The sequence below is a fragment of the Centropristis striata genome, chromosome 4, assembly GCF_030273125.1.
Source record: "Centropristis striata isolate RG_2023a ecotype Rhode Island chromosome 4, C.striata_1.0, whole genome shotgun sequence".
Lineage (NCBI taxonomy): Eukaryota > Metazoa > Chordata > Actinopteri > Perciformes > Serranidae > Centropristis > Centropristis striata.
Window position 1 is genome coordinate 876,047 of NC_081520.1, and position 20,995 is coordinate 897,041.

At 35.9% G+C, this 20,995-nt stretch overlaps 2 protein-coding genes across 2 annotated transcripts in view; both read left to right on the forward strand.

The window, feature by feature from the left end:
• The first annotated feature begins 435 nt into the window (after window positions 1-435).
• Window positions 436-13,680, forward strand: sars2 (seryl-tRNA synthetase 2, mitochondrial). Its single transcript, XM_059330501.1, has 16 exons — window positions 436-714; window positions 3,845-3,940; window positions 4,028-4,057; window positions 5,702-5,842; window positions 6,409-6,463; window positions 6,568-6,631; window positions 8,323-8,428; window positions 9,041-9,088; window positions 9,662-9,770; window positions 9,871-9,916; window positions 10,006-10,093; window positions 10,195-10,307; window positions 10,479-10,572; window positions 12,448-12,540; window positions 12,636-12,701; window positions 13,315-13,680. The coding sequence occupies exons 1-16, from the start codon at window positions 436-438 to the stop codon at window positions 13,453-13,455; spliced, it is 1,569 nt and encodes a 522-aa protein (XP_059186484.1). The 3' UTR covers window positions 13,456-13,680.
• Window positions 13,681-16,164: 2,484 nt separating this feature from the next.
• The window catches only part of LOC131969473 (glutamic acid-rich protein), an 11,234-nt gene continuing 6,403 nt past the window's right edge, over window positions 16,165-20,995 (forward strand). Inside the window, exon 1 of the mRNA XM_059330489.1 lies at window positions 16,165-16,427. Coding sequence (XP_059186472.1) covers window positions 16,382-16,427 — 46 coding nt within the window. The 5' untranslated portion in view covers window positions 16,165-16,381. The remainder of the gene's footprint in view (window positions 16,428-20,995) is intronic.

Here is a 20,995-nt window from a genome sequence, read left to right on the forward strand (position 1 = left end):
TATTATTATTATTATTATTATTATTATATATTGCTATGTCATTTAATGTATTTTTTTTAAATAGATTTGATTGTTTTTTTATCAAAACATAAACAACATACAAGTGCTCTCTATATTCACAAAGACATCACAACAGATAGGAAAATAAACCACCATCCAACCAAAATGATTTCAAGACTGACCTCACTCCAAAAAGTAAGAAAAGCAGCAAAAAATGGAGAATAGAAAGAATCTCATAGTCACCCTATACACATACTGAGCCTTCTCTATAGCGGAAATAAAATTAGAAATGATACAAGTACACGAGATAATAACAGGGTCATGTTGTATTCAAACAAATAGGCTGTCAAACAGATAGGCTGACAGTGAACCTACACCAGGGTTCCTAATATTCCCATTTACACCTGAATGCATCATTTACTCACACGACTAAACATGGCGACGCGCTTCGGCATGGTCGCAAGAGCTGCAGGCTGTGCTCTGGCTGTGTTAAAGCCGGGAGGGAGACTCTGTTTACGGCAGAGAACCAGCCTGTTCCTCTCCCCGGGCCGCTGGGCGCACGGAGCCCGCAGCAGCCTCTACCAGCACGGCCTGGACGGATACAGCGACAAGCCGGAGCTGGACATGAGACCCGTCTGTGAGGAGACCGACAAAGTCATCGCTAATGTGGAGAACAGGAAGGGAGAGCTGCGGGGGGACGACGTCCGGAGGATAGTAAGTGTTTCTCTAGCTGATAATAGATAGATAGATAGATTATATTATTTATCCCAAGCTGGGAAATGACAATAACAGAACAGAGACAATAACAACACAATTAAATAAAAAGAACAACCTAGGCATACTTCAAGCAATAAAATATAAAAATACAATAAAATATCAAGTGTCTAAAGAAGGAGTATGTATTAAGGAGTAGAATAGAATTCCAGTGCAGAATAAATATGAATATACAGTATAAAAATGTTGGTGCTATGAAACAAATAAGGTGCAATGAACAGTGTGCATAAAAACACATAAAGTGCATAGACAGTATGTAATGAACCAGACTATTATTTGTTATTGTACAGTGTGATGGCATGTGGCAGGAAAGATGACCAGTGGTGGAAGAAGTATTCAGGTCCTTTACTTCAGTAAAAGTACTACTACCACACTGTGAAATTACTCCACTACAAGTAAAAGTCCTGCATTCAAAACTCACTGAAGTAAAAGTACAAAAGTATCAGCATCAAAATGTACTTAAAGTATCAAAAGTAAAAGTACTTTTTATGCAGAATGAAGCACTGATGCATTTAAGTAAGTAGCATTTTACTGTTGTCCAGGTAGGGCAAATTTTAACTATTTAATATACTTTTATGTGGTTTAATTTATAAACATGCAAATTCACTTTAAATTGATCATGTTTTTATGTTAAATCTTGACCTGAAAAGTAACTAAAGCTGTCAGCTAAATGTAGTGGAGTAGAAGTATAAAGTTACATATGTGGAAATACTCAAGTAAAGTACAAGTACCACAAAATTTTACTTAAGTACAGTACTTGAGTAAATGTACTTAGTTACATTTCACCACTGCTAATGAGAAACAGAATCTGTTTCTGGGGCTGTCAGCTGTGTGGCTGCCCTCTGAACCCCAGCAAGCTGTTTCTGGCTCTGTTTTTGCTCCTTTTTTCTTTTTACATTTTACTCACTGTGGCCTTGTATTTCACTGCAATATATCATACAGGTGCATCTCAATAAATTAGAATATGGAAAAATTTATTTATGTCAGTAATTCAATTCAAAAAGTGAAAATAACACATTGTATAGATCCATTACACACAGAATGACACATTTCATGTCTTAATTTATTTAATTTCTTCTAATTATAATGATTACGGCTTACATTTAACCCATTGAGGCCTGAAACGCCTGTAAAACCTCTGGGCGATTTTAAAATCAGCCCCTAAAACCTGAAGTTTTTCTGTAAATTCAACAGAAGTGTCAACGCTTCTACTAAATAATAGATTTTTCAGCCTCTGTAGCAGATAGAAATGAAATTCTAAAAGTATTTGAGAGCTTATACAAATACTACAAAACGGGTTAATGAAGACCTAAAATTCAGTGTCTCAAAAAAATTGAATATTACAAAAGACCAATTTTTAAAAAAGTATGTTTAATATGGAAATGTTGTCCTCTGAAAAGTATGTCCATCTATATGACTCAATACTTGGTTGGGGCTATTTGACTTGAACTACTGGAAATTGACTTTTACATCATATTCTAATGTATTAAGATGCTCCTGTAAGTCTCTATGGAATCAACACAAAACTGTCTTTTGTGCAGAGTTACACAGTTATGACATAAATCATAAAAAAGTTTAATTTCTCTGAAAAATGTATATATGCAACAATTTCCCAAGTGCCCACAATTTACATGAATATTGGGGGTTGGGGGGATTTGGTCTCCATATGCTATATTAAACTGTTTGCATTTTTACAAAATCTACTTGCAGCCTCTCCTGTCCTCTCCTCTCAGCTCTGTGTAAACAGCCTCTCCTGTCCTCTCCCCTCTGCTCTGTGTAAACAGCCTCTCCTGTCCTCTCCTCTCTGCTCTGTGTAAACAGCCTCTCCTGTCCTCTCCCCTCTGCTCTGTGTAAACAGCCTCTCCTGTCCTCTCCTCTCTGATCTGTGTAAACAGCCTCTCCTGTCCTCTCCTCTCTGCTCTGTGTAAACAGCCTCTCCTGTCCTCTCCTCTCTGCTCTGTGTAAACAGCCTCTCCTGTCCTCTCCTCTCAGCTCTGTGTAAACAGCCTCTCCTGTCCTCTCCTCTCTGCTCTGTGTAAACAGCCTCTCCTGTCCTCTCCTCTCTGCTCTGTGTAAACAGCCTCTCCTGTCCTCTCCTCTCTGCTCTGTGTAAACAGCCTCTCCTGTCCTCTCCTCTCTGCTCTGTGTAAACAGCCTCTCCTGTCCTCTCCTCTCTGCTCTGTGTAAACAGATTCTCAGTGAATATTTGTCACGTGACCGTTGGTCTCAGCAGGATCAATCATGTCTTCACAGTGTCTCTGAGGAGCAGAATTTAATGTTTTAACAGGATCTAGTTATTCCAAGCAGTCTATTTTTGGTTTTAGATTGACAAAATGTTCAAAATTTTAAGCTTTGTTTTGGTTAATTTTGCTAATGGAAACTTTTGTAACCTATGATACATTCAACTTCGACTGTCAAACTTTGAAAGATCAAATGTCGCCTGTTTTTAAAGTTTCTTTTTGTGACAGTGTTTTTTTTAAATCTTTTAAAGAAAACATGCATTTGAGAAATGTTTAAATGAGACATGTAGAATAAAGTGAGTTCAAATGTAATAATATAATGACTGTTTTTACAGTTTCTTTCATCATTGGTATCATTGGTATGTTTTCTGGGAGTCTTTTTAAAAGAAAACATACATTTCAATAGGGGTTCAGATGATTAAGCAAAAATACAGAATATAAATGTTTGTTATTCACTTTTGCATTCACACGGTTTATACACAGGGAACTTTATTTTAAGTCCTGATCGAAAAGTTACCAAACATGTGGGAAATGTAATAGAGAGTCTACTCTTATAACGGATTTAAAAAAAAAAAAAAAGGGCTTAAAACTTTTTTGTTCAGGGAGGCATTTTTAGGTTCCCTAGATGTTTTTATTTTGTCTCTGCATAATGTACTTTATTACCCGAGTCTTTTTTATCTACTGCTGATTTTAATGAGTTTTTCTCTTTCTTGTTTCTGGTTTCTGTAGCACTTTGAGATTTCTGTATGAAAAGTGCTTTACAAATAAAATGTATTATTATTATTATTATTATTATTTTTAAATGGATTGTGTTAATATCCACCTTGCAGGTGTGTGTGTGGCAGGAGCTGCAGGCGGTGAGGACGGAGATCTCTGGTCTGGAGCTGCAGAAGAGACTCATCAGTGACACAGTCAAAGTATTAGTGGTGAGTAAAGTTATGACAGCATTGTTCATGGTGCATTATATAGAAGCTGATTCCATTATTGTGACATAAATCATCTTTTCCTTGCAGGCCAACAACGACAAGAAAGCCCTTGGCAGTGTAAGTTTTCCACTATAGAATTTAAACTCTTTAACCCTCTATGGTTAAAAGGCATTATGATGCCAGTTAGGAAATAAATGTTTGGATTGTTTTTTTGTCTTAAAATAGACTAAATCAACATGATCTGAATACATTTTATGATTCTTTTTTTATTTTTATTTTTGGTGTTTGTTGCCCGTAGGCAACATTATTCCATAACGGTGCACAAGTGAAAAAGATAATTTTTGATTTTAACATAATTTTTTTAATAAACATGTGTAAAAGATTCAGTAGCTTCAACAGGATACAATACATAACATTTTTAATTTAAAAACATTATAAAAATAACTTTTTTAACCGCTTTCTTGTCTGAATTTTGCCTGTAGGCAACATTGTAGCATTGAACCAACGACCCATTGAAATGAATGTCTTGAACAGAAAGTTGTGAAAAATGAAGGTTTACTCACCTATTAGTAGGAATATATTTTTTCCAGATGGAAAAGGGCCAGAAAATGAGGTTTTGAGTGTTTTTTTGTGGCGCAAAATGGCAAAGCTGTTTCCTTTGGAAAATTAAAGCATTGCTATTGGTTCCCTATACTCTTCATTATCACTCAAAAAGATGTGTTGTAGAAATTTGACAGGCCAAAAATGGAGATGTTGCCTGAGGGCAACACCGTACCATAGAGCAGTAGTTCTCAACCTTTTTGAGTCGCGACCCCCAATTTAACATGCATGTTGTCCGCGACCCCCACTCACTGAACACAATCTCACACGCACAGTTCGGATCACCCAAAAGACACAAAATGACCACAAAAAGACACAAAATGACCAAAAAAAGACACAAAATTACCCAAAAATACGCAAAATGACTAAAAAGACGCAAAAATTACCAAAAAAGAAACAAAATTACCAAAAAAAGACACAAAATTACAAAAAAAGACACAAAATTACCAAAAAATACACAAAATTACCAAAAAAGAAACAAAATTACCAAAAAAGAAACAAAATGACCCAAAAAGAAAGAAAATTACCAAAAAAATACACAAAATGACTAAAAAGACACAAAATTACCAAAAAAAGACACAAAATTACCCAAAAATACACTAAATGACTAAAAAGACGCAAAAATTACCAAAAAATAAACAAAATTACCAAAAAAAGACACAAAATTACAAAAAAGACACAAAATTACCAAAAAAGAAACAAAATTACCAAAAAAGAAACAAAATGACCCAAAAAAGAAAGAAAATTACCAAAAAAATACACAAAATGACTAAAAAGACACAAAATTACCAAAAAAAGGAAACAAAATGACCAAAAAAGACACAAATTGACCAAGAAAGACACAAAATTACCAAAAAAGACACAAAATTACCAAACCCCCCCCCCACAAAATGACTAAAACAAACACATAATGACCAAAAAGTGTAAAACACATTAACACTTTAACAGAGCTGGCTTCCAAAATGATTTGGCGACCCCCAGAAATCATCTCACGACCCCAATTGGGGTCCCGACCCCAAGGTTGAGAATAGCTGCCATAGAGGGTTAATATGTAGTTATTGACTCAGTCATTCTTGACATTGAGAGTCCCCTTGTTAGTTCACCGGTCAGTGTTAGATCCCATGTTGGAGCAGCTTTGAGTCCTGTTTGTTGATCTCACAGCTTCCAGAGTACAGCCAGGCTCTGCAGACGGGCCGAGAGATCCGCATCAGACTCAATGAGCTCTACTCCAGAGAGACGGAGCTGGACCAGGAGCACTACGGCCGGGCCCTCCGCCTGCCCAACACCTCCCACCCTGATGTGGTCAGCACACACACACACACACACACACACTTTTTCACATGCCATCACACTGTACAATAACAAATAGTCTGGTTCATTACATACTGTCATTATGCACTCTATGTGTTCTTTATGCACACTGTTCATTGCACCTTATTTGTTTCATAGCACCAACATTTTTATTTTTATACTTTTTATACTGTATATTCATATTTATTCTGCACTGGAATTTACTCCTTAATACATACTCCTTCTTTAGACACTTTTTTTAAATTTTTACATTACATTTTATTGTATTTTATTGTATTTTTATATTTTATTGCTTGAAGTATGCCTAGGTTGTTCTTTCTATTTAATTGTGTTGTTATTGTCTCTGTGATCTATCTATCTATCTATCTATCTATCTATCTATCTATCTATCTATCTATCTATCTATCTATCTATCTATCTATCTATCTATCTATCTATCTATCTATCTATCTATCTATCTATCTATCTATCTTTGCAGAAAATCTCTCCCCAGATGCTCTGGACAAAGTGTGTCTTTTTAAAGAAAGTTTAGTTTGAAAATCCTTTTTTTTTTCCAGCCAATTGGAGATGAGAGCCAGGCGAGGGTGGTGGAGCTGGTTGGACAGAAACCAGGTGATTGATCTGAATTACATATCAATTATAATCTAAAGTGCTTTACCTTTTGGTGTTTTGAAAAATACAAATTGCCTAATGTGATGTCTTTTTTCCTGCTGTAGTTTTTGACTTTAAGCCCAGAGGCCACGTGGAGCTGGGGGAGGAGCTAGGACTCATCAGGCAGAGGTGAGGAGGACTCTAAAACTAAAGAAGAGAGTATGTTCAGTCAGTAGAGAAACTAAAAGTTATTCATTATCAATCAATATGGTAATACCATAATATTTAACTAGACAATTTCTAAAGAAATGTTGGTAGCCAAACAACCAGAGCCAGGTGAGAGAAAAACAGCTGAAAGTTCCCCTCCAACAGAAAGCATTTTTGGCCAATCCGTAGTTTCTATCATTGGACTGACTTCACTTTGAGCATCATGAGTTCTTCTTGAACGTCTACATGTGTGTTTTGTGAAGAAAAGTGAAAAAATTGTTTTTTTAGAGCGATCAGAAGAAACTGGTACCTCCGCTTTCCTCCAGAAATTTTCCCGCCATGTTCTTTGTGGCTGTTGGTGGTGTTGGTGGTGCATCTGTGTGTCCTACGGCCAAACTATAACTCTGACAGCTTTAGCAGACGAATGTGAGAGAGAAGACAAATTTTCCTACATTTCTATGTATAAATTATTTCTGAACATCACACACACACACATATTAGTACATATTAGTTCTGAACTTCTACATGTGTGTTTTGTGAAGTAAAATGAACAAATAGTTTTTTTAGAGCGATCAGAAGAAACTGGTACCTCTGTTTTCCTCCAGAAATTTTCCCGCCTTTTTAACGGTAGAGGTCTATGAGGCTGGTGGTGCGTGTTGTTGGCGCATCTCTGCATCCTAAAACTAAACTCAAACTATAACTCAAACTATAACTCTGACAGCTTTAGCAGACAAATGTGAGTGAGAAGACACATTTTTCTATTTCTGTAGAGTGGCATTTGGGCCTTGAGCACAGTTTCCAAATGTATTTGTAGACAAATTTTTCTCTCCCTCACCACTTAAGCTATGATGTCATCCACTCTAGCCTCTCCATAGGGTAACATTGGGGCCTTTTTTTGGCGTGTTTTTGCTGAATAATTTGAAAACCGTTTGCTGTAACCCTTAGAAAAGTCGCAGCAGATATAACTTTTAAATGGCCAGTAATTGTTTCTAGTATACTGATTTGGTGGCCAAACTCTAGGCACAACATATACAAATTGTTATAGCTATTTTTTGTTTGTTTTTTCCAAGCATTCTGTATATCTCCTCTAAATGTCCCTTTTTATTTTATTTATTTATTTAGTATTATTATTATTTGTTTGGTTTTATGTGTATGTATATGTATGTATGTATATTTTTATTTTTATTTTTAATTTTTTATTATTGTTTATTTGGCTACCTGTTTTTCTTTTGAGGGGGAGAGAGTTGTATTTTCTCATTATCATTACTATTTATTGTTTTTTGCTTATTTTATGTGAATATGACTCTCTGGTTCGGGGGGTTGTTCTAAAAGGGGGAAAATGGGTGAATTGTACCTTTTCTGATTGAATATGTATTATGTCCTGACAACCCAATGAAGAAAAAGTCTCAACACACAAGTCGTAGCACGAGTCATAGCAGAGCCGGTCAGTTTGATACCATTTTAGTGTAAGTGCGACTAACGCTCCGGGAGCAGTAGTCAACCAAAAAAACATGGAAGAAACGGAAGAATAAATAGGAAGAATAAACAGGAAGAAGCCCGGTGGATGGAACATTTTGTGCTCTTACAAGCACACTCAATCATTGGTCTATTATTAAGTGAATTGATAATAATAATAATAATAATTCTACTGTGTTCCCTCTCCTCTCCTGCAGACATCTAGCTCATGTGTCAGGTCACAGGTCTTATTATCTGAGGGGGGCCGGAGCCAGACTCCAGACCGCTCTGCAGAACTTTGCCCTCAACAAACTGCAACAACTGGTAAAGCATGTTTGGAAATATCAGATTTAAAGGGTCAATTGTTTTTTTGTTTGTTTGTTTTCTTTGCGGTAGTAATAGAAATTCTCAGATCTAAGTTGTTTGATATACTATGGTTGACTAATAAGAAAATAAGTAAATAAATAATGATAATAATAATAATAATAATACATATTTATTTGACATTAAGTGGCTATATATAGAGATATCATTTCTTATTTTTGAAGTGTTGAGTATCAGGGGAGAGGCCTAGATAAGTATTTTATACTTCAGCCTACTCACTTTTTTTTTCGAACCAAAATATTATAAGGAAATGCGTATTGAATATTAAGTTAACTGGTTCTTATTTCTATCTTATTACTTAAACAGGGCAGATGCATGTATATGTATAGGGCTTTATATACTGTATGTGTGTAAATGTTTATATGTTTATCTGTTTAATGGTGCCTATGTGAGTATGTGTATGAATATGTATATGCATCTAGCCTACGCTGTTTTAGTTTATGTTGTTTATTTTTTTCGGTTCGAAAAGAAGAAGAATTAATAAAAAAATAAATAAAAATAAATAAATAAATGTGAATGAATGTAGCTTAAGTTCTCCTTTGCCTCCTGCAGGGCTTCATTCCCATGGTGGTGCCTGACATGCTGAAGGGGGCCGTGTTCGTGAGTAACTCTTTACATCACAAGTCCAAAAAGAAGTTTACTGTAAAACCACAAAAACTGCTCTCACAATCATTTAAAGAGAAGGGAGGATTTAGTTTCTCTCTTTATACAGTAAATATTTGTTTTGGAAAAACAACTGTTGCAATGCTCATTTTTCATTTGCACACATCCCATGAAGCTTGATATGTAGTATGAATCATTATTGAGTCCCATTTTATCTTATAAAGTCCCTTTATGGTGAAAGTAGAGTGACAGACGACACTTTTTCTCTAAAACGGTATTGACAAAATTTCATTTTAGACATTTATTTTACATTTGTATACTATATATTACACTACTTTTATGAACCTAAGACTTTAGTAAACTCATTTAAGCATCCAAACAGTTCACATGAGTTAAGGTATGATTTCATAAGAGATTTGAAGAATTTCAAAAAGCAGGATTACATTTTACATCCTTTAGGCAGAATAATCTCTTTACACGTTGCTCTAGGACAAATTTGACTCACTATACAGAAGGCTGAGTTTGTGTATGCATTTCTCCTTGTCCTTGGTGTGTTTGTCCAACCTGCAGGAGGGCTGTGGGATGCAGCCTAACGCCCATCGCTCCCAGGTCTACTCTCTGGACCCGGCCCGCTTCCCAGACCTGAACCTGGCCGGGACCGGAGAGGTCGGGGTGGCAGGTGAACCTTCACTCTTCACACCTGTATAGTGACAATCTTGATTTGTGTTTATCAGACATTTCATGGCAGGTTTGAATAGAACTCTATCCCTCTTCTCCAGGTTATTTCATGGATCATGCAGTAAACTGGAAGGACCTGCCTGCCAGGTGAGAAGCTCTCCTTGCTCCTTGTTTGTTGCAGATAGTTTAGTTTGCTGTGGATTAATCTAGTGGACGTGATCATCATGTCGCTGCAGGACGGTGTGCAGCAGCACCTGCTACCGCTCAGAGACGGACACGGGGAGAGAAGCCTGGGGGCTCTACAGGGTCCACCACTTCAACAAGGTAACACCATAATAATAAATAATACAGGAATATGGATGTGTGTGTGTGTGTGTGTGTGTGTGTGTGTGTGTGATGCGTTGTAATGATGTGTGTGTGTCCAGGTAGAGATGTTTGGAGTGACCGCAGATGAGAGCGGAGCAGAGAGCACTCAGCTGCTGGAGGAGTTCATCTCTCTACAGAAAGAGATTTTCTCTGCACTGGAACTACACTACAGGTTAGAACACACACACACACACACATACACACACAGTAGCCCTCTTCTTGTATACATCCATTATTAAATTTTACAGTATTTGTAGAATTTTTGTATGTGGCTATATATATTTATAGCTGTGTGTGTGTGTGTGTGTGTGTGTGTGTGTGTGTGTGTGTGTGTGTGACTCAGAGTACTGGACATGCCAACGCAGGAACTGGGTCTTCCAGCACACCGGAAGTATGACATCGAGGCCTGGATGCCTGGGAGGGACAGCTATGGAGAGGTCAGTCACATGGTTTCTGATCATCTCTTAGCAACAGTTCTGACTGTGACGTCACATACGTGACGATTTAACACCAAACGCAAACAATAAGGAAGGAGACAGTGAGATGGAAGGAGCAGAGCTGCTGTGTTTCTGTTGCTGTTTTCATGCACATTGCAGCGATGATTATGGACGATTTATTGTTGTGTTCTCAATTTCCTGGAGAACACTGTATGAACTGAATCATGGCATCAACAGAACTTGGCTTGTGTGCAAAAAAAACCCCCTATCTTTACACTTTCCCAGAAAAAGAAGCAGATCCGGCGATACTGGAATAATCCTTGCTGTATACCTACTTTTGCAGCCGCCTGGATACAGAGAAGTTCAACTTGGACTTATATAAGTTGTGTTTCCACTGAGTACTTTTTTGGAAAGTGGCCGAGTGTTTTGGCTCCGCCCACTAGTTAGTTCCCCTCGTCCTCTGTTCTCATACAGGAACTTTTGTAGCGGCTAACCAACAGAGTTCCATGTGACAACAGACCGACGTTGCCAACTTAGTGATTTTGTCGCTATATTTAGAGACTATTCAGACCCCTCTAGCGATTTTTTCAAAAAAAGCGTCTAGCGACAAATCTAGCGACTTTTTCTGGTGTTATTGGAGACTTTTGAAGACTCGTTCCTACTCTTCTTAACGAGTAGCAGGCGCCGTCCCAAAGCTCTCACAAGCGGCCCAGTCCTCCTGCAGCAGTCTCTCCCAGCTGCAGTCACAGCAGGAGATGTTAACCCCTCAGCATCCAGTCTGCACCAGTCTGCAAATGAATCATGCAAGTCGCCGCCTCAACCGTATCCAATCAGCGTCGACTAGTTAGTTAGCTGGTGAAGTTGGGTGGATTTTGTGCTGATCCTCTCTCCCAAGACACACCCATAGAGGCTCACTAGAGGGAACAGTACCGAATGCAAACGTGCCTATATATATACACTACCGGTCAAAAGTTTTAGAACACCCCAATGTTTCCAGTTTTTTATTGAAATTCAAGCAGTTCAAGTCAAATGAACAGCTTGAAAGGGTCCAAAGGTAAGTGGTGAACTGCCAGAGGTAAATAAAAAAAGGTAAGCTTAACCAAAACTGGAAAATAATGTACATTTCAGAATTATACAAGTAGGCCTTTTTCAGGGAACAAGAAATGGGTTAACAACTTAACTCTATGGAGTCTTGGGCTATTTTGTCTATTTTTGAATTATTTTCATGTCTTTGTAAGTCATTTTGTGTCTCTTTTTGGTCATTTTGTGTTTTTTTTTTAGTCATTTTGTGTCTTTTTTTGGTCATTTTTTGGTCATTTTGTCTTTTTTTAGTCCTTTAGTCCAACATAAAATGTGATTTTGACTCTTTTTTTTTTTTACTTTCAAAACACTATCATGCTCAATAAAGAATTTTAAATGTTGCAAATGTGCATTAATTTCAGAGTACACTGAGACATTAAACTGCATCATTTTCAATTAAATTCTGGAAAAGTTGGTGTGTTCTAAAACTTTTGACCAGTAGTGTATGTTGCAGTGGCCACAATACGAGGGTTCAGAGGGTTAATAACTCAGTGTTCTACAGCCAAACAAATGCTGCTTAATTCATTATGTCTTACATTAATAATGGTGGGCAGAATCTGTAGCATGCATGCAGGACCAGAGTGGTGTGTTAGTATAGGAGAGCACTGAGGAGGTAAATGTGGAACATTTGGGCTCCACAAGCAGTCAAAGGAAAAACAATCCTGCTTTTAACGGTTGACAGAGAGCCAATACAAAGATAACAGGCCTGCTGCGTATTATTCCTCATGGAGCTGTTATTTTCTTGCTGATTCTGATTGCAGTTCTACTCTTTCTATATATATCCACATCCATCAGATTTCCAGTGGGTCCAACTGTACAGACTACCAGAGCAGACGGCTCAACATCCTGTATGAGAGAGAGGACGGCAGCCTGCAGTACGCCCACACAGTGAGACTCAGACACAGCTCTGCTGCACATTCCTGCAGGTTTAGCTACCAGCAGTATGTTTACAGCCGCCATGATGGTTTTATTTATTCCTCCAGGTGAACGCTACAGCGTGTGCCATCCCCAGAACCATCATCGCCCTCCTGGAGACCCACCAGACCAAAGTAAGACACCCACACTTCAGACACAAGGGTTCCCAAAAACCTGCAATAAATAAAAGTCATTTACCTTTTTTTTTAACTGATATTTGCACTTTTGCAAAATTTCTGGAAAAAAGTTTTCCAGTGCACCTTCCACTGTGGTAAATGTGTATTTATTTATTTATGCATGCACCTGTGTTGAGGTGGCTCCCCCTTGTGGTGGATGTCAGTCAAAACATTCTCACATAAATTGTGATGCATTCTATTAGAAACTGTATTAACCCATTGACGGCTAAAACGCCTGTAAAACCTCTGGGCGATTTTAAAATAAGCCCCTAAAACCTGAAGTTTTTCTGTAAATTCAACAGAAGTGTCAACGCTTCTACTAAATAATAGATTTTTCAGCCTCTGTAGCAGATAGAAATGAAATTCCAAAAGTAATTGAGAGCTTATACAAATACTACAAAACGACGTATCCGCTTTCCAGGCTTCAATGGGTTAATTATCTAGTTATAATATTGCAATTACCTCAATTATGCTTAACGGTTTGACATTTTCCTGAGGGAAAGAAACTGTGTGTTATCAATGATTTCCTGTTCCTTCTTCTGTCCCTGTTGTCTTCTCTCCACGTCCCCAGGAGGGAACGGTGCGTGTCCCCCCAGCCCTGCAGCCCTTCTTGGGCCTGGAAGAGATCCAGAAGCCAAAGGAGACTCCGCTGAGGTACATCGGACCCAACCAGCACAGCCGACCCCCCAGACCTGCTCCCAAGACCACATGACACAGACCCGAGCCCCGAGGTGGGAGCCACTCCACTTACAGACTGCAGATATTCAACATAAATGTTTTTTAATGATCTCCACTGTTGGATCAGACCATACCGACAGACTGTAAATATATTTATGTCTTGCTTTGCTTAATGCCATGACATTGTGAATAAAAGCCAGAATATGTGCTGCCCAGGACCACAATAAGGAATAACCAATAAAGATTAAAAAAAAAGCTTTTCAGGGTGTGTTTTCTCATGCTCAGTACGGTTATAAAGGCCTATTATACATTATATATATTATATATTATATATATATTATACATTAATTATACATACCGTACATTAGCAGACATACTGTCTAAATGACAGCGTGACCTTGAGGGGCCGCCTGCCGATGGAGCCATGAAATAAATCAGGTCCCACATTGTTAAAAAAGAAAATATGTTTTTAAAAAAAAACATAAACAACTTAATTATTTTACTGATAATTTATTTTAAAAATATGGATAATACCGTAAATATCTGTATTTAAATAACAAATTCTTAGTTATTTTATTTGTGTGTGTATATGTATATATGTATATGTATGTATATATATATATATATATATATATATATATATATATATATATGTATATATATGTATATATATATATATATGTGTATATGTATATATATGTATATATGTGTGTATGTATATATATATATGTATATGTGTATATATTAGGGGTGCACCGATTGCAATTTGCTGGTCGATCACCGATCACCGATTTTTAAAAAGCCTGACCTGCCGATTACGATTTTGGCCGATACCGATTTTTTTTATAACTCACAGCTGAACCTTCAATGTTTGAATCTTATTTTATTGAAAACAATAACACAGCAGTATTTTTCTTTAACAAATAAAGGAAATCACAATGTCTGAGGTAGTTAATAAAATACTGAACTTAAAATAAATAGCAACAATTTACAGGACAAACTAACAAAAGAACTGCAACCATAAATAAAGTGTTTTTTGTTCTGTACAACATACAGACAACTAGGGATGGGCATCAAATATTCAAATAGTCATTAAATCATAAAAAATCAAATAGTTCATCATATCTGGAAGAAAAAAAAGTTGTATTACTGGTGCCTTCCACACAGGGGCAGCGTAGCATTTGATGATACAGTGTATATATATATATATATATATATATATATATATATATATATATATACACACATATGTATGTATGTATTTATATGATGTATATAATTGTTTTTTGTTACTTAAATATGACTGTTTGGATTTTGCGTCCAGACTTGACCTTTTTACCTTTTTTTTTTTTTTTTTACATAAAATGTAATGTTTCGCTGTAAGAAAATCTCACTTACCTCACTTTTACAATCAGCAATATGATGTGTATTTTTTAGAATTAGCTGTAATTTAACATTCAAGACCATGAAGCAACTGAATTATACTGTAAAATGTAAAAAAATATATATATATATTTAATTTTTTATTTAATGTAAAAAAACAACAACATATGTATATATATATATGCATGCATAGAATTAAATAATTATATGCATATAAATAATTAAATAATTAATTAGAATGGTATTTGCACTCAATGTAGAGACAAACCCTGTAAAATAACTAGTATTTTTTTTATTTATTTTTATTTTTTTTACAGTGCATGCCGCCTGTTTATGTGTGTAACATTCCCAGCTGTTTAAAAAATATCAATAATTGATGTGCTAAAGTAATTACCAGCAGCCGGGGAGGCGAGCATGATGTTTGCACGGAACTAGCAAATATAATGAAAGCTGTTCTAATTATAAGTCTCACTGGGAACATTTAGTCAGATCTGCAGATGACTTGTTTCATTTTTTAACGTCGCTACTTTTGCACCACTGAAGCTTTCCAACGTGCCCGAGACAGATTAAACCAAGGGTCTCAAACTGGCGGCCCGTGGGCCAATTGCGGCCCTCGTGACGATATTTTGTGGCCCCCACCTTGATGTGAAAGTTTAATGTGAGTTTTATATGAATGGCACTTTACTGTGTTGTGTGTGGAAGGTCCCTTTAATTACTTTTTTTGGTAATTTTATGTTTTTTAAAATAATTTTGTCTTTTAAAAAAATATAATTTTGTGTCTTTTTTAATAATTTTGTGTCTTTTTTTAAACAATTTTGTGTGTTTTTTCGTAATTCTGTGTCTTTTTTTAGTAATTTTGTGTCTTTTTAAAATAATTTAGTGTTTTTTCAAGTCATTTTGTGTCTTTTTTCTGTCATTTTGTGTCTTTTTTAAACAATTTTGTGTGTTTTTTCGTAATTCTGTGTCTTTTTTGGGTAATTTTGTGTCTTCTTTGGTAATTTTGTGTCTTTTTAAAATAATTTAGTGTTTTTTCAAGTCATTTTGTGTCTTTTTTCAGTCATTTGGTGTCTTTTTTAAACAATTTTGTGTGTTTTTTTCGTAATTCTGTGTCTTTTTTCTGTCATTTTGTGTCTTTTTTTAGTAATTTTGTGTCTTCTTTGGTCATTTTGTGTCTTTAAAATAATTTAGTGTTTTTTCAAGTCATTTTGTGTCTTTTCTTGGTCATTTTGTGTCTTTTTTCTGTCATTTTGTGTCTTTTTTCTGTCATTTTGTGTCTTTTTTTTGGTCATTTTGATACTGCCTCCAGTGGCTCCCAGGTAGTTTGAGTGTGAGACTCCTGGATTAAACGTTTAGTGAACACGCTGTAAGAACAGACGACCAACCGACATCTCTGGCACCTGAACACGGTCACCTGACACCACACACACACTCACACACACACACACACACACACTCACACACACGCAGCTCCGCGGCTCGGCTCCACCTCGGTCGCTCGGCGGGTGTGTGAACAACATCCAGCCGGTATTTTATTTTCAAGGTTATCTCCTGCAGGAAGCTCTCTCTCATTGGATCCTATGGGAGTTCTGGTAACCGCAGTTTTTCTCTGGGCTGCTGTCGGAGGTAAGCTTTATTATAATATTAAACAGCGACTGTGTGTGTGTGTGTGTGTGTGTGTGTGTGTGTGTGAGATAAATGAATGCTGGTGGTGCTCAGCACGCTACAGCCTCATCTCTCACACACTGCTGCCTGTTTAGCCTCATTGTACGGTCCACCATGTAATAAACTAACCCGGTATAGAGACTTTATGTCGCATTAGCAGCATGCTAACCTGCAGGCTGAGCCTCGGGCTTTACTCTAATAGGCTAAACAAAAGCGGTGTTACATAATTTGTTATGCGCCTACCTTTCTGTTTCTACCGGAGGGACGATGATGCTGTCACCGGATCGGATGGACATTTATTTATTTATTTATTTTATTTATAATAGGAGCACATTTGACTGTTTACTGAGCCTCCTGGATTAACGTCAATGCGAATTAAAGCTCCGCACAGGTGAGCGGAGCAGCGCACATGTGCGCCAGCTGCAGTGGAAACGTGTTAATGAGTTAAATGAAGTGCAGGCTCATATAGAGTGTTATATGTTATATGGCTCCCATAGAGACATGCCTATGGAAATACTGTAAATAATGCACTGTAAAAAAGAATAATAATAATAATGTTCCAGGAATTTACTGTATTATTAAGTGCAAGTGCCATAAAAAGGGATTTACTTTTATTAAAAATATCTGTAAATTAATATAATGGACATTATCCATTTAAAAATAATAATAATGTATTAATGGTCTTGAATGGTAAATTACAGTGAATTCTATGTAAAAACAGAAGAAACACATCATATTACCAAAAGTAAAATTAGGCTTTATTCATTAATTGAACTTTGTATTTAAAAGGAAACTTTAAATTTAATGCATTGTAAAAAAAAAAACAACAACAACAAAAAACAACAACAACAACAACAACAACAACAATGTTCCAGGAATTTACTGTATTATTTTACAGGGTTTTTCTTGTTTTTTTCTACATGAAGTGCAAGTGCCATAAAAAAGGATTAACTTTTAATACAAATATTAACCGTAAATTGGAAGTTGAAATCTGTGTAAATGAATATAATGGACATTATAGATTTTTTTTTCTTAATGGTCTTGAATGGTAAATTACAGTGAATTCTATGTAAAAACAGAACAAACACACATCATATTACCGAAAGTAAAATTAGGCTTGATTCATTAATTGAACTTTGTATTTAAAAGGAAACTTTAAATTTAATGCATTGTAAAAAAAACAACAACAACAACAACAAAAAACAACAACAACAACAACCATGTTCCAGGAATTTACTGTATTATTTTTACAGGGTTTTTCTTGTTTTTTCTACATTAAGTGCAAGTGCCATAAAAAGGGATTTACTTTTATTAAAAATATCTGTAAATGAATATAATAGACATTATAAATTAAAAAAAATATATATATATATTAATGGTCTTGAATGGTACATTACAGAGAATTCTATGTAAAAAAAAAATACAACAAATACAGATTATATCACTGAAAGTAAAATTGAGCATAATTTATTAATTGAACTTTGTTTTTTAAAGCTTTAAATTTATTGTAAAATAAAAATTATAAAGTAAAAAACATTATTTTACAAATATATATATATATACACACATATATATATGTGTATATATATATATATATATATATATATATATATACATGTGTGTATATATATACACAGATAAATACTGTATATTATCCATATTTTTAAGGAAATTATCTGTAAGCTTTTGCAGCCAGACTTTACCTTTTTTTTTTTTTTGCTCTCTCAGTGTAGTGGATACAGGGAAGCAGTGATGCTGTTCAATAACTGCACCTTCATGTAGTCATAAAGTAATAAAATAATTAAATATCTGCCCATTAAAGTTTGGTCAATCTAGAAGCAAGTTTCTGCTTTCTGTCCAATTGACACCATCAAACCACATTAAATTAATCTAACTTAAATCTAATATTCATATTTATATTTGTTATATGCTGATGAAGTTCACAGTGCAAACTTCCTCCAGTGACACATGAAGAAGCTCTGAGTCAGAGGTAAAGTCTGTGACAGCTCACAGAGATCAGAGAGATCAGGATCAATACACTAATTGATACCTTGGCCACAGATGAACCCCGACACGTGAGCCGCCTACAGTCAGCTCTCTGGCTCTGCATGGCCATGTGTGTGTGTGTGTGTGTGTGTGTGGCCTGCTGCTGCCAGACCAAACTTGTTATACATTTATCAAAAGCATATATCCAAGTCAAGCAGCTGCGATTTGTTATTGGACTAAAGTATTTGACAAATGGTGAACACGCTATAATCAGGGCAGTGTTGGTTCTACTGTGAAGAAGCCTTTGGCCCCTGCTGTGGCCCCTGTGTCAAATTAATAATAAAATGATCAATTTATAACGATGAACGATGGAACAATTATTACCCATTTTTTGTTCAAACAATAACTCCTTATACACAAAAGGAAACCAGAATGTGTACATTGTAAAATAGGTTAATTGTGCAATAAAAGCTTGTGTATATATATAAAAACGATCATTCTCACTGTACTGCACTTTCAAAATAAAACAAAAGTAATTGTGCACAAAAATGAGAAATGTCATTTTCTTACAAAAATAATTGTTATTGTTGGTAAGTCTCATTGTTTCAATCAATGTATTCATATCTTACCAAATGCATGACTTATGCATGAATTAGGAGGTATAATAACAAATCATCATAACTAGTGCAGTGCAGGAAGTATGTATTTGTTAGCATGCTAATCGCTAATTGATAGCACATTACGCAGTATGCTGCACTAAAAGTACATTAACATGAACCCAATTAGCTGATATACTATATTACGTGTAAGTATCTCATATCAAATGATTATGGGCTTTACGCTAAGCTACATGAATGTCATCCCTGAATTACATAGTAATGCAACATAAGAAGTGAATTAAGCTAAATCTCTGCTTAGCATGCTAATTGCGCTACAACAACGTCTGCAACTCCATAAAACATTTACTTTTCATAAGGTACCACACCATCCAGCACATACACACTGAACATTGATATTCTCTGGAAACTATTAGAATATTATTGTTAAATGGAACCTTGTAGCCACTTTAAAACTCCTAAAGATAGGTAGGCTAAATAGACTTCAGATGAGATGAGTCAGGGTGGAAATCCAGAGTGAACTGTGTTACTGACCAGGTGTAGGCCTGTCACACAAAGGGGGCGGAGCTCCCCTAAAAGGGGCGGGGCCCCCCTAAAAGGAGGCGGAGCTCCCCTAAAAGGCGTCAGATCAGAAACAGAGCAATGCCGCAACATGTCCTACGTAAATAATGATATTTAGAAAAATGAATTAAAAAATCTTCAAAATCGAGGATGCACACCTTCGTGCCATGAGCAAGACACATATGAACTCTTAAGTCAGTCTAACGATCAGCGAGATATGCCCTAGACACACACACACACACAGACGCTTCTTGCTTTTATAGATAGATAAGACATCAAGATCTACATTACTTCATGCATAAAATCCTGCATTTCTTAAACATTTTCAAACCTCTATTGCATGAATTATTACCTACACGAGGTATAAAATAATCAAAATGTTGCTGTCTAATATCATGCCTTTCATTCAGTGTTCATCATTTTTTAATTGAATTTATATCACTTCATGCATTCTGACCCCATGTCACCTGGTTAACCTCACAGAAGGAAGACATTTGATTCTGCGTATTCAATAGAAATGGACACCAGAGAGGACCATCATTTATTTTGGTTGGGATATTGCAATTCTTTCTGATATGAATTTTGTCTAATTATGGAACAATTATTCACCCTCAGGAGCCCTCTGGTGACCTCAGGGTCAATTATTAATCATGTAAATGTAGAACCAGTGGTAGAATGTAACCAAGTACATTTACTCAAGTACTGGACTTAAGGTACTTGTACTTTACTTGAGTATTTCCATTTTATGTGACTTTAAACTTCTACTCCACTACATTTAGCTGACAGCTTTAGTTACTTTTCAGGTCGAGATTTAACATAAAACATGATCAATTTAAAGTGATTAGATATTTTTTTTATTGAATCTTATAACAGTATATTTAAATGAGCACTGTCTTTACAAAATTAAAACACTGCTGACATAAATACATCATTACAAAAAATCGAATAATATATTTTGAATATATAAACGAATCAGAGTGGGTCCATTCTACATAATGAGCACTTTTACTTTTGATACTTTAAGTACATTTTGATGCTGATACTTTGGAATTATACTTCAGTAAGTTTAGAATGCAAGACTTTTACTTGTAGTGGAGTAATTTCACAGTGTCTATTAGTACTTTTACTGAAGGAAACCAGCTGAATACTTTTCCCACCACTGTGTAGAAAGACCCTCTTTTAACAACTGAACAGTAAAACATATATTTTACAACTGCCTTTTTGAAACAAAATAAGATAAAATACGGTAAATGTTGGGTTAAACATTATTGATATGTGAACTAAAGCCACACTTGAGTTAATTAGGGCCTCGGGGCAATCTCACCGAGCACTGGTCCCATACAGCAATATCTGTAGGGACCAGTG